The 13,402-nt window shown below is 41.2% G+C and overlaps 1 protein-coding gene across 1 annotated transcript; it reads right to left on the reverse strand.

Moving 5' to 3' along the window:
* Positions 1-3,018: 3,018 nt before the first annotated feature.
* e2f1 (E2F transcription factor 1) lies at positions 3,019-13,378 on the reverse strand. Its single transcript, XM_075476085.1, has 7 exons — positions 12,010-13,378; positions 11,629-11,728; positions 9,108-9,327; positions 8,595-8,747; positions 8,125-8,239; positions 7,744-8,023; positions 3,019-6,547 (listed from the first exon to the last, which is right to left on the reverse strand). The coding sequence occupies exons 1-7, from the start codon at positions 12,259-12,261 to the stop codon at positions 6,306-6,308; spliced, it is 1,362 nt and encodes a 453-aa protein (XP_075332200.1). The 5' UTR covers positions 12,262-13,378; the 3' UTR covers positions 3,019-6,305.
* Positions 13,379-13,402: the final 24 nt, after the last annotated feature.

Consider the following 13,402-nt stretch of genomic DNA (forward strand, 5'->3'; position numbering starts at 1 on the left):
TCAGCTACAACAGCAGATAAAACAAGTAGTATGCGAGTATGATGTCATTTTCTTACGTATTTTGTCCATATGAATGTGTTTTAAGGTCAAGAGTACAAGATTTGAATGAGTTAGGATTCGAGTCCAAACAAACACCGTCATTTTGTACACTAATAAGCACACTGAATAAAAACACTTGGTTGTGACTATACTTGAAATCCCAATGATTTGTTGTTGCTACTGTTCTTCCACTTTTTCTGTGGAATTTGAGACATTTTTTACATTCAGATAGTGATTTGTGGTCATTTTATTTTGTGGTGTTGGCTTCTCCCCATATTTCAAAAGCTTCCCCTTCAGGTTTTCCCTTCTAAGTGCACAGAAAAGCACTAAACATCGTAGACTGCTATATCATTATCGTATTTTCTTCAACATGGACCAAAGTCTTGACATTCAGTAATCCAGAAAAAAAGCATATCAAATGCAATATGTTATCACCAAGGTCATTTTCAATACAAATCCATCTCATTTTGTTTCCCTAACATTAACCAAGTAGTTTATTGTGTGTCAAACAGCAATGAAACAGCAAGCTAAAGCACAAGGAAACTGCAACTGAAAATGACATTTCGAGTTACTTTCAAACTGAGCGCTGACAAGCTGGACAATCCTGTTCCTTTTCTGTCCATCCATAAGTTTCAGAAATGGTTTCTAATTTTATTTTGTCTGACCACTAAACAGTTTTCCCACTTTGCCTCAGTCCACCTTAAATGGGCTTTGGTCGAGAAAAATCAACAGCGTTTCCAGATCGTGAGTCTATCAGTCCATATGATGGTTTCCATGACAGAATCATGTCTGTTTTTAATGCAGACGTCCATGAGGATCCACAGAGCACGGGCATGCAGCATTCACATCTTCGGCCTCACTAATGTGCTCTTTCCCAGTCATGTTACTGACCTGTTGCCAATTTATCAATTTAGTTGCAACGTGTTCCTCGGCCGTTTCTTTTCAGAACTTCACTTCACTCTCCTTGTTTCAAATTCAGCATGAGCTAATATATTTCGTGAAACGGTAAAAATGCCTTACTTTCAACATTTGATGATGTTTTCTATGTTCTGTTGTGAATAAAATAGTGGTTTATCACATTTGTTTTTTCTTTTCTCTATTTTACACAGCTGTTTTGGGACGGAGTTTGTATTTCCATGCAACTCCATGTGCTGATATTTGAGGTTGGGGTGATAAATGTGTTCATTCCGTGTTGGACAACACAAAACACTGACCCAGCTGAAATAGAGGAAGCTGTGGTTTTTGCTTGTTTGGCATTAACTAGTTTTATCAGCTCGTTTACTTCTTAATTAAAAACTAAGATAAAGTAGCCTTCACTTAATCTTCGAATGCAATCATAAGTTGATGTGAAGGTGGCAAATTAAACATCTGATTGATGTTGTGCAGCTGTTTACTCCGGCTGTCTAATGTATGTAGCAGAACATATATACTGGTGATAATGTTTTGCATAATAAAAAACACAAGATGATAGTGATTTCAAAATTCAGAGGAAGAGGGGGGGGCACAATGTAAGACTGAGGCACATCAAAGGATAGCTTTGAATGCATATGTTCTGCTGACGTGGTGGATAAATGTACAACCCAAGAACCAGGATGGGATAAACACTGGGAAACTCATTGTTGCGCTCTGATTTTTTGAATTTTTTTATCCAGTAAGAAATGCATTTGTAAAGTTTCCAACTTCTACATTTTCAACTAATCTCGGTTACAGGACTAGTTTGAGAGTGACAAGACATACATTAAAGGATAAGACCGGTTTTTTGACATTGGGCCCTTGATTTCACATTATAACATGATGTACTACTCACCCCTGCTTGTTGTTGAACATTTGGAGCTGTTCCGAAGATATTTGCGAAGCGTCTGGCTGCTCTCTTGAGATATTCGGCCATGAAACGGTTTCCTATGGGCAAGCTTATACAGGCACAATCTATGCTGTTTATAATTTATTAATTACTGTACACTAGCACTGATAACGTGGAGGTGCGTCGCTTACTTAAAAAAAATCCGGGTTACTAATTTTGAATTTTAGCCGAATGAATAAATAGGCAGCAGGTCTGTGGGCTGTCTGTGGCAGTAGCACGACGAGGACGTCAGTAACACCCACTTTACAACAAAAAAAAAAAATCAAATTTTTAAGTAAGCCACGCACCTCCGCGTTATCAGTGCTAGTGTACAGTAATTAATAAATTATAAACAGCATAGTTTGTGCCTGTATAAATTTGCCCATAGGAAACCGTTTCATGGCCGAATATCTCAAGAGAGCAGCCAGACGCCTCTCGAATATCTTCGGAACAGCTCCAAATGACAAACAACAAGCAGGGGTGAGTAGAACATCATGTTATAATGTGAAATCAAGGGCCCAATGTCAAAAAACCGGTCTTATCCTTTAAGCACTACGGACTGGGTTTTCTGAGTTTTGGGTGAAGGGCTCCCTCTAGCTACACTTACATGAATGTGATGAGTCCTGCTTGAAAATTCCAAGTTACTTAAATAACTGCTGGAGAATGAATAATCCAAACATCTTGGTGCAAATAATAATAAAAAAAAAAGGTTCTATATCTGTAAGGCACAATTATAGTTAATGTAAAATCCTGATTTCTCACTACGTCTGCCATCCAGATGGTTTCTTCCTGCAGGCTGTCGTTACAGCGACACACATTTGAAATGCTCATTCCATCTTTTACATTGTGTACATGTTCACTTCAGTGAATAAAACATTCCCCTATAGAGTTTTTCTGGTATTTCCTACCCAAAAGACATTCAATCTGAGCATTAAATGGGAAGTCAAGTTTTGTTAAGTTTCTCACGTTCAGCTACTCTTCTAGCAAGCCTGCTTTTTGCTAAAATCTATGTTGCTCTTACAATATTTCAAATGAACACTTAAAGAAAAAGCAAATGAATACAAAATTGTTAAGAAAAATAAGAAACTTTGGGTGGTTTACGAATGAAACTTTAAAAAATAAAATGTGGTGCAAACTCGTAAAATCAAAATAGCTAACTTTATTTGTCAAAGACAATTTGATACAAAAGGGCATACTGGGACCCATTAGAAATTCACAAGTAGGAACCTGTATTTTTTTTTAGTTTTTTTTTTTTTTTTTTAAACCCCAATGAAAGAAGGTAACATTTCAAAAAAAAGAAAAGAAAAAAAAGGGATACAGAATTGATTGTTTAGTTTCTGGATAAGCCACAGTTTCCAATGAAAGAGCTTTGCACACGGACTGTAAAAGGGCTGTCGTCAGTTCATAGCCTCTGCATTTGTATCCAAAAGTGACTTCAATAGAAAGAAAATACACATGAAATGAGCATTTTATAGTGTCATAAAGCTGGGATCCAACATCCTTTTCTTTAGAAATCCAACACAGTCCTGACCCATTATTTGTGAAAAATCCATTTGTCTCATCTCATAATAAAAGCATCACACAAGTCTCACCGATTCCTAGAATTGCAAAAATGATTTTTTTTCTTCCTTTTTTAAAGTTCAAACTGAAGGTGCACACTTTTTCAAACAAGCCCCCCCAAAGCCTGCACAAAACAACCACAAACCATGCATTCTTTCCTCCCCCACACACACACAAAAAAAGTCTTGGTTTGATTACGTATCTGACCTCAGCAAGGCACTGCATGAGTCCTGCAGGGAATCGAAAGCTAAGAGCTAAACACAGACTGAGACAAAACATTTCAAGCCTCACATGAGCTATATAAATGAGCCTTGTGTTTGGGTAGCTCTCAATAACCAGTTGAAAACGTTTCCGATGTACATGTTGGATTTTAAGGTTTTAACAGAGCCGATGACATATGAAAACAAAGACGGTAGCAACAAAGTTTGAACACATTCAGAGGAGTCCGATGAGCCCAAAGGGGACAACAATAAAACACGAACAGCTAGATGAGCAACGTTGCCTGCAACATAAAGAACTTCAGACAGCCATTATGGGAGAATGTGACCAGTGAAGACATGAAGAATTAAATGACAAACAGTCATTTCAGAGGAAATTGCAAATACAATTTACTATATTGTCTTGATTTCTTTTCCCCCTCAACAGGTTAAGACAGGAAAATAAAGTATGTTGCGTATGAGGAGAATAAAACAATACAAATGTGCTAAAACAAGCAGCTAATTCACAAAGAAAATACTTCTTTTCACCACTCAAGGAAAATATATCAGTGAATGTGTAAAGGATTTACAAAATTTAGTCCCTTACTCAAAAAATAAAATAAAATGAAACTTGTACCATTTTCTTTCTCCATTAGAACCCCTTTTAAATAAATATGAAACAAAAGAATTCACTTTCACACACACACATTAAAATCCAACAGTTAAGGAATGCAAATTTGTTAGCTTACATAACTTAAGGGGAAAATCATTTAACATTTTTATGAGAAAAAAAAATACATGACAGGTTGCAGGACCTTTTCACGCCATTAGACACACAACATGACAACGCGTCTTATTGCTCATCTCAACTGAAAATCAGATCAGTGTAGCTTCCCCAAAAACAACAGAGCCGTGTAATATCACGTGAAGATGAAGCCTGATATGAAAACTGCAGAAAAGACAAAAAAAAGAAACTGAACATTCAGTGTCAAGATAAGATGAAGCAATCCTTTACCTGATAGGTAATCGATTTAAGGCATGAACATTAACTTCCTCAGCTGATTTGAAGTGCATATACCGAACAATAACAGGATGTCCCTGTCCTGAAATCCTTTCATAAGTCCAAAACTTCCACTTGATCCTTCCTGAAGCCAACACGGCTCTACGAAGCAGAGATGCACTTATGCTTTAATTCACCCACGATACACGCTGGACGCTTTCAGAAAACTACGAGGGATTTGTGAGGATGAAAGCTAAATACCTGCTGGGTGCTTCCCCACATGACAGCCGGGTGCCTTTGGGGGCTTCTGTCTTCAGGCATCCGGTGAGTTTTTTTTTCCCCTCATCTCTCGCCCACTTAAACCCTTCGCTTAAAAACAAAATTTAAGATGTAAAATGAAAGAAAAAGAAACACGTCACACCTTTAAATACCTGCACCAAACCCACATCTAATAACACTCTCACACAGTTTGCATCAAAAACATTAAGACTTTGCTCTGCTCTGAACACCTGAGACTATGGCTAAACGCCTAGTTAACTAATAGAGAACATGATCAGTATTAGTTTTTACCCGCAAGCATAACTGCAGCTGTCGATCATCACTTGTTTTCCTACACACTCATAAAACATCTTTTGCTTGTATACGCTAAGAGTACATTTTCTTAAATGGTATTTGAGCGCTTGACATCTTAAAGACTAAAATGGAAATGTGTAAGAATATGAAAAGTATGCTTGAAAATAAAAAAATTACTTAATTTAAGCATCTTGTGAGCCTTTCTGTCCCCATCTATTATAACAATGAGGGTTCAGTTTCCCCCCAAGAAAGTTCAAACACACTTGGGTACACTTAAAGTGGTGGAAGATGACAAACTACCGTAAAACCACCACATGGGAGTCGGTGAGGGCTTGAATGTCATGATCTCTTTCATGGACCGAGACATTACAGGATCCAGTTTTTCAGGATTCGAGTGTTCAAAATTATTTTACGGGGAAAAACCTTTTTACTTTTGCTCTGTACTAAGAACGCGTGCTATTGTTGGGAGAGAAGAAGAAAAAAAAAGAAGAAAGAATGAGCAAAATGTGTGAAACTGCACCATAACTCCCAGACGCTTTTGGTAAGTCATCTCCAGAATCTGTACGACAATTGAAGCTGGTTTCAGCTTCAGTCGGACGTTGTGGGACGCAAACTTTTCTCCTTTTTCAGAAAACAAAACAAACAAAAAAAAAAACCTTTGTGTGAGCGGTCAGAAACCAGGCTTCAGAATCTCGGCATGTGTGTGAATCAGTGCTAAGAAAACCCTAAGAGTCCCAATGCCGTACATGCACACAACACCTCCACTATCCAATGGGATAAAACATTATTAACAACATCCAAAACCTCACTGGATACAAAATATCAAAACAACATTCATAAATAATTTAAATAGCTATTCTAAAGCTAAACTCTTGGTCTAAAATTTGAAAATGGCCACAACGAAGTGCTGATGATGTACAAATTAGGAAAATTGAGATTTTTGTGGTCGGGGTGGTATTTTGGGGGATCACTGATAATTACTACAGACGACACCTTCCCAAAGCTCACAGTTCAAACATTAAGCTTCTCACAAAGCTTTGTCCATGAAATCTTGGTTCGCAGCATTCCTTTAGACATAGATTTGCTTGTTTTCCGTCTAACCGTCCCCCAGAACGTGTGACAAGTCCCCAAAATCACAGTCAAACAATTCACTGATGCCTTCATTGTCCTCAAGTCCAAAGTGGTAATCGTGACTGTGAGGAGGGGACAGGTTAATAAAACTGTCCAATGGGAGAGGGAGGCCCTCTCCATTCAGGAAGTCCGAGGAGGAAAGTGGTGAGAGGTCAAAGTCAGCAATATCTCCGAGGCTGGAGAACGGGTCGCCTCCCAGGAGGGATTCTGTTACAGAACGGAAATGTGAAAAAGTGCAGCATGAAAACAAGAGCATTGATGGCATCAGGTGCTTTAAAACAGCAGCCTTTTCAGAGCCCTAATAACTAGAAATGCAGAAGCTCCCTCCTATTTACATGCACATGGTGAGAAGTAAGGCTGACTGCAATTTTTATTACTTTCACACTTTGTATTCTAACTGTTGCACAGCCATTCCCCTCGGGATAAATAAAGCTTCTTGAATCTTGAGTCACTTTTGGCAGCCAGAAAAGTAGTCTCGTGTAACTGCATTGTGCCCAATTCTGATTAAATCTGTATGTGTGCAGTAACCGGTTAAACACATGAACATCTCTGGAACCAAACATTACAAAAGTAAAAAAACATCTACCGTATAAACAACTGTTAGCTTCTAAAAACTCCAGAGGCAGTGGAACAGACCAACAGTGAAGTTTACTGAGCTGATAAGCAAGAGAGGAACAATAACACAAGTTGGATTTGTCTATTGCTGGCTGTCCGTTACTTCACGTACTTCAGCCTTGCTGTGGTGTGGAATGCAATCGGAGAAAAACCCATGAATGTATCCTCTCTTTCAGGGAGCTCTGCAACCCTCATAACCCTTTAGAACAGTTTAAAATTGTCTAAAACTGCTTCTGGAACTGTTCCCTAATGTATCCATTCTCCTTCTGGACCTATGAATTAAACCCACTGAGCAGCACAAGTTCTCCTTGTTGGTGCACACGACAAAGTGTCAACGTTTTGAACAAACAGCAGCTAGATTCCTCCAAAAAGACCTTCGAGGACTTGCCAATCCTCCGGCACTTCTCCGACTCACTCTCAGAGGATATTTAAATTACATTGCAGTTTTAAAGTCACCGAGTACTGCTTATCAGAAAGCCTCAATGGGCCGCGTTACAGTCACCATCTCAGACTTATCTCTGTCAGATAACAGAAAGACGTGTAAATGAGAACAGCTTTACTGGGAATTTAAGCTGCGCAGCATGTACAGCATATGAGAGAAGAAAGGAGATTTAAAGCTAAAATTCAAATGAACCTTTCTACCATGTCGGTTAGATGTCTTTATTTTCCAATTCTAGTAGCACTACTATGCTATTACTATATAATAGTACGAGTGCTATGGCTCCTTAGTGCTTAGGCTCAACTTAGTCAAAATAAATGTGAATTCTTTAACAAATATCAACACTTGCCTGTTTCACCACTTAACAGCAGTGCTGAGGGTTCCTGCTGGGAGGTTACTGTCACTGTAGATGATGTGGATGTTGGTGATAAACCAACTTCCTGGGCCGCTGTGCACGTTTTGGGCTGTGCTTGCTCTGCAGTTTGCGTGGGAGGTGGTACAGGGAACGTGTCAGCGTCAGTTTTGGAGGGACTGCTGCCCGTCACGGGGCTGCACACACCAGAGCTGTCTTCTGGACAGAGGAAGACGTCGATCGGACCTTGTGTGCTCTTTAGCGACACCTGGTAACTCTGAAACACGCAGACAGACACACCGCACTGTGAGGGGAAATTCACACAAATGCAAAAGAGACGACTCAAAAGGCTGTAAAACTCGTGTTCAAGGCCTTCACCTCGCTGGGCTCTGAAACTTGCATCTGGGTCTCTGGCGGAGCTCTGATCACCATGACCAGCTGGTCTGGGGAGTCAAATGACTGCCTCAGGTCCTGGCAGCGCACGTAACCCAGCGTGATGAACACAGTAATTAAGGAATACAAGATCCTTATAAGATTTCATTTTACATTTCTTTAATCAGGGCTCGTTTGCAGGGCACGACTCCGAGAGCAGCTGGGGTTCAAGTTTGTTTCTTAAAAGCCGCTGGCACCATAACAAGGCCAACCGTCCTGTCCACCGCTTCTGCCCCACAGCCGCGTCCGTCTTAATGAGGACCGGACACTAAAATATCGGATCAAACTACCATCAGCCATTTTGGCTCCACTGGTGCCGTTCCAGTTACTTTTAGTTGATCAATCATAATTCACGATTGGACCGATTTAACCCTACAGTTACCAGTGATGACACCCGATGCTGGCCAAAAGGATATTTCTTGTTCTGGGGGTCCTCTGTGAGCAGCCGGAGCTGTAGGTTGCATTTGGAAATTAGTTCATCCAGCTGCTCCTCAGCCTCTGTGAGGTTACACACATCCCTCTGCAGCTCCTTATGGCGTGAAACCAGGGTTGCATCAATTCGATTACCACTGTAGGGCAATGTCGCACAGAGACACGAGAACACGGAGTTATTCGTGGATTCTTTCAATGAATTTAAATTGAAGTTCTGCCTTTCACCAAGATTGCACAAAAACTAGAAAGCTAAATCTTTATAAAACTTGGCAGAAAAGTGAAGCATGAGCACAAAAAGAACCTAGAAACTTGGATCCAGAGCACTTTCTTTAACATTGTCAGAGGGAACTAGCTTTGGCAGAGAAGGTTTGTTCCACGGGGCCTTTTACTTTACATCTGTAATAAGCTGCGTGTTACTTTTGAGTGCTGATAAATGCTTTCATTTACTGCCTCTGTGCACATTACCCGAGCAATTATCGTTTATTTTTCATACTCACAGCCACTGGATGTTGTTTTTGGACTTCTTAGAGATGAGCTGGATTCCCTCCAGTACATTGGTGATATCATAGATGCGTCTCTTCTGGACATCCAGTACTTGCGAGGCCCAGTTCAGATCCACCACGCCATCAGCCGACTGAGACAGCAGGTCCAGAAAGCGCTTGGTGGTCAGGTTTAAGGAGGTGTCATACCGTGACTTCTCTGTTGTGTTTCGAGGAACTAGGAGAAGAAAAAAAAAAGGCAAACACATAAAGGCTTACAAATCCTGCCCTGGAACAGACTGAATACTTTTTACCTGTCAAACATCAGTTTGACAGCCACCTCTGAGCTACAAACTTAAACACTGAAAATCTAATGTTTGGATGAAAAACTGGGTCGAACAATAAGGCGGGTCTGCTTGGTCTTTCAGTGAACGGCTGATAAAATCTAAAAGCAACCACATATGCTCCAAAGTTCCATCTTTTTGTAAAAACAGCAAAGTCAAAGTCTATATTTACACAGCCAAATTCCCAATAAAGATGCTGACTTTCACGTATTTTTCGGCTTCTTTTGTCAGACGGGGAACACTAAATGAAAATCAGCCCATTAAAAATACATGTCAACTCGCGGCCACTTAAATCATTTCCAGACTGTCGCTTTGCTCGAACAAAATCCGGATTTTACAACCGCAGAGTCATCCGACAAAATCATCATTTAAGTAACTTGAAGACAACATCTGTAAAGTTATTATATTCATACTATACATTATGCAATTATCTCCTACAGAGCGTGTTTTGAACGTTTCCTCACACAGTCCACAGCTTCAGACATGCTCTAGTCAATAACTCATTACTGTACACTGGGACAAAGACCGTGGTCCAGTCGCTGATCAAGTTAAGCTGTAACCATAGCTCGACTCAACATTGCCTGTAACCATGCTGAAAGTTGCTTCATAGTAGTCCAAGTACTGAGGAAGACTACTGAAGCGGTTTAAAGAACTTCAAACAAGCCAGAAGGCTTTTTTCCTGCTTGCACTAGTAATGAGACAGAGTTTAGGCAGCCCACTCTCCAATGCTGTCAGTTCTGTGGTGAAGTCTGGTTCATGCTGGGCTTTACTGGCCAACAGCAGGCACTGAGGGAGCAGTGCAGAAGAAGAAGAAGAAGAAGAAGAAGAAGAGCGTACATAAAGCATTCACTGATAGAATGTAGATTCATCTAGTTTGGCCTGGAGGAAATAAATAATCAAAACTCACAAGTGAAAGCCAAACTGAGCAGCTGAACTTTAGACTACAATGAGACGACGGGCAGTTCACAGAAGCAACTGTTGGAGGTGGGAGGGGGGGGTGGGGGGGGTATATGTGATGGTGCCTTCGTAGGACAAAACGTTAAGTGTTTCAATAAATCAGAGGAAGCAGAAACTTAAAGGAATCTTTGCTTTTTATGTCCAGTGTTACTTAAAGGGGAACTCCGGGGCATTTGAAGCGCAATCCCATTGCTAGAGGTTGTCAAATACAATACATGCCCAGTAATATTGTTGTAATGTTTTAAATACTTGAACGCAGTTTTTCTAGAGAAGATAATTGCTTTGTATATGGGATTATCGTCCATTGACTCTTTTGGGCTTTCACATGCGCGAGCGTACCAACAACCGGTAAGTGACATGCTGTTTATAAAGTTGTTTTGTAACGTCCCCATGCCAGTAATGTGAGAACCATGCATATGGTTTTGATGGTAAGGCTTGTGACTTTATTGTCAGATGGGTTATAAAGTGGTGTGACGTTTCTGCTGTGTGCAAGTTGTTGTTTTACATGGAAGGGTTAGCACTTGCCCCTTAGCCACCACGTATTAGCCTCGCATGACAGGCTGCGTAAACAGCGCAATCTCCGCACAGGGAGCGCCGATTTTCACCTGTCTGTGTCCTACTATCAGTATTTGACAACCTCTAGCAATGGGATTGCGCTTCAAATGCCCCGGAGTTCCCCTTTAAGCTCTATAATATAAGTTCTAATAGCCTGCGCATCTCTTGGTTTGCAGTGCCTCTGTTTTATCGTGGAGCTATGATGTATTTGAGGTGGGACTGATTTTTTTACTTTCTTATAGTTATTCCAAAAACATTTAACATGAAACATTTACTGTCCACACTGTTAAGAGTACACATCGTTCATGTATCGTTTGGATTTTTAACTCACATGCAGGAAGAAATAAATGTATTGGTTGTTTGGAGCAGCGATAAAACATCTCAAACAGCAACGTGCCAAGTGAAAAACCCTTGAAGTGTAATTACTCTTGACAGAAATCCAAATGGGTGGTGTTTCTGTCTGGCAGCCAACTTGAGAGACTCACATGCGTGACCATCTAAATCTTCCATCTTTAGTTTCCAAATTGCAACTGCAACAAATGATCAAAGTCAATGTTGCTGCATAATAAAAGGAACAATACTAGAACCAGGCTATGTATGGATGGAAGTCCTAATACATATCTGAGTGCATCTGCTGAATTGTTTTTTGTTTTTTGTTTTTTTGGGGGGGGGGGGGGGTATACCTCTGGGGGGAGCAGGTGTGGAAGGTGGTGCTTGGTCTGTGGATGGTCGAGTGGTGCTGACATACTGATGGTCGCTATCCAGGTCCAACTTTCGCTTTACCTAATGAGAAACATTTGGTTGAAAAAAGAAACATGGTTACAAGTTACTACAATCATGTGATAGTTTGTGTTCAAAAGATGAGAGAAAAGTGAAACAGAATGAGCAAGGAAACTGTTCTGAGTGGAGAGCAAAACAAGATGCCGGAAAGCAACAGGTGGACACACTTGGAGCCCCTCTGCCACGAACTACAACACACGAAACTCCTTATTTAACCACTTCCCGTATTGCTGTTTCACTCTTTCTCGCCTTCATCTCCACCCCTTCCTTCCTCGTCTCCTTACCGGAGGTCTTCCCAGCGCCGGTCGTCTCTTGTCCTGGACCCCCACGTCGGCGGGGCCCTGTGGCGTGGCGAACAGCAGGATTTCCCCCGTGCTGGTCGGGGCAGCGGCAGGGTGGAGTCCCTCATTGCTGGGGCTGGTGATGATAACTATCTGGTGGTCGTTGCCCAAGTCAATACTCCCAGAGTTCAGCAAAGTCTCAAAGTCTGCCAACAGATCCTCAGATGTCTGCCCTGTTATCAGAGTCTCTGACATTGCACTGTGTCACAGCTGCTCCTTCGTTGGACTGCGGGTGTGCTGAGGGGGGCCACAAACTAAAGATGCTGAAGTTTGAAAGACTCTCAGCACCTACTAGCATTTGCTGTAGTCTGTAAATTTGTGGAGCATAACTGAAATATCTTGAAGGTTTTTATGTTGAGGGAGCTCAATGTCCAATGAAACATTTCCCCAGGTGCATCTCTCCCATTTCCTGCTTAAAGACGAAATATAAGAAACAATCTAAGTCTAATCTAAGTGATAACTATTGCTGACGACGTGGCTAAATCAAATTTTAACTGACAGTGAGACAGCTAGGCAGGGTGCTCTGCCAAACATGACATTTAGAAAGTGAAAGAAGATGGTGAAATGCATACTACCTCAGCGCCTTTGGGCTCACCCGCTGAAATGTTATCGAAGAAAGGGTCGCAAATTAGCCAGGGGAGGGATAATAAACACAAGAAATTCGCGAGCTAGCAAGGGAGGAAGCTCGTCTTTTGTTTTCGTGTCTCCTGTCAGTAGAGAATGGCCGAGGCCTGGCCACACTGCCCTCAACCCGGCTAACGAGCTAGCTTATGACTCGCCAACAAAGACTCGTACAAGTTCACAAACAAACTCGTGCAGCCGCGAAACTAGCAACTCACTGCTGTAAAACAACGTAGTTTCTCCCTACACTGAAGAAAAGGCTTCATTAAGAGGCTATAGAAACTTTATAGCAGCTTATAGAAGTAGGCTATCAAAATAAAATATCCACGAGGCAAAAGCCATCGCCGCAACTCAGAAGCATCTTTGAGAATATATCTGTGAAAGCGACCGCTAGTCCTGAGGAAAGTACGGCGATAAAGTTGAATGTAGAAATATAGGGCAAATTAGCATGTTAGCTTTAGTGATTAGCCGTCGTTCTTCTGTCCCCTCGTTTTGTTGGGGCACGCAGGAAGCAGTCCGACAAAACTGGAAATACGGGGAAACAAAACGGTCGAAATACGAGCGCATTGCTTTAAAATAGGAGCCGATGGTCTTCTGGTAGCTCACCGCGGGCGATGTCCATTTCTGATAATGTCGTTCCGACCCCGTTATCGGCCGTTATTGTTGTTATTGTCCCAGCTGATCTAAACAAGCCCCGGACGGTTTTCGCGCGAAA

This window comes from Odontesthes bonariensis, chromosome 10, assembly GCF_027942865.1.
Source record: "Odontesthes bonariensis isolate fOdoBon6 chromosome 10, fOdoBon6.hap1, whole genome shotgun sequence".
Lineage (NCBI taxonomy): Eukaryota > Metazoa > Chordata > Actinopteri > Atheriniformes > Atherinopsidae > Odontesthes > Odontesthes bonariensis.

Excerpts from the sequence above, each read along its gene's own strand:
- e2f1 (XM_075476085.1), bottom strand. The coding sequence starts at position 12,261 with ATGTCAGAGACTCTGATAACAGGGCAGACATCTGAGGATCTGTTGGCA. Across the intron at positions 9,328-11,628 it reads CACACCTGCTCCCCCCAGAG|TTCCTCGAAACACAACAGAG; the intron begins GTATACCCCCCC and ends TTCTTCTCCTAG. Across the intron at positions 8,240-8,594 it reads GAGGACCCCCAGAACAAGAA|GCTGGGTTACGTGCGCTGCC; the intron begins ATATCCTTTTGG and ends TGTGTTCATCAC.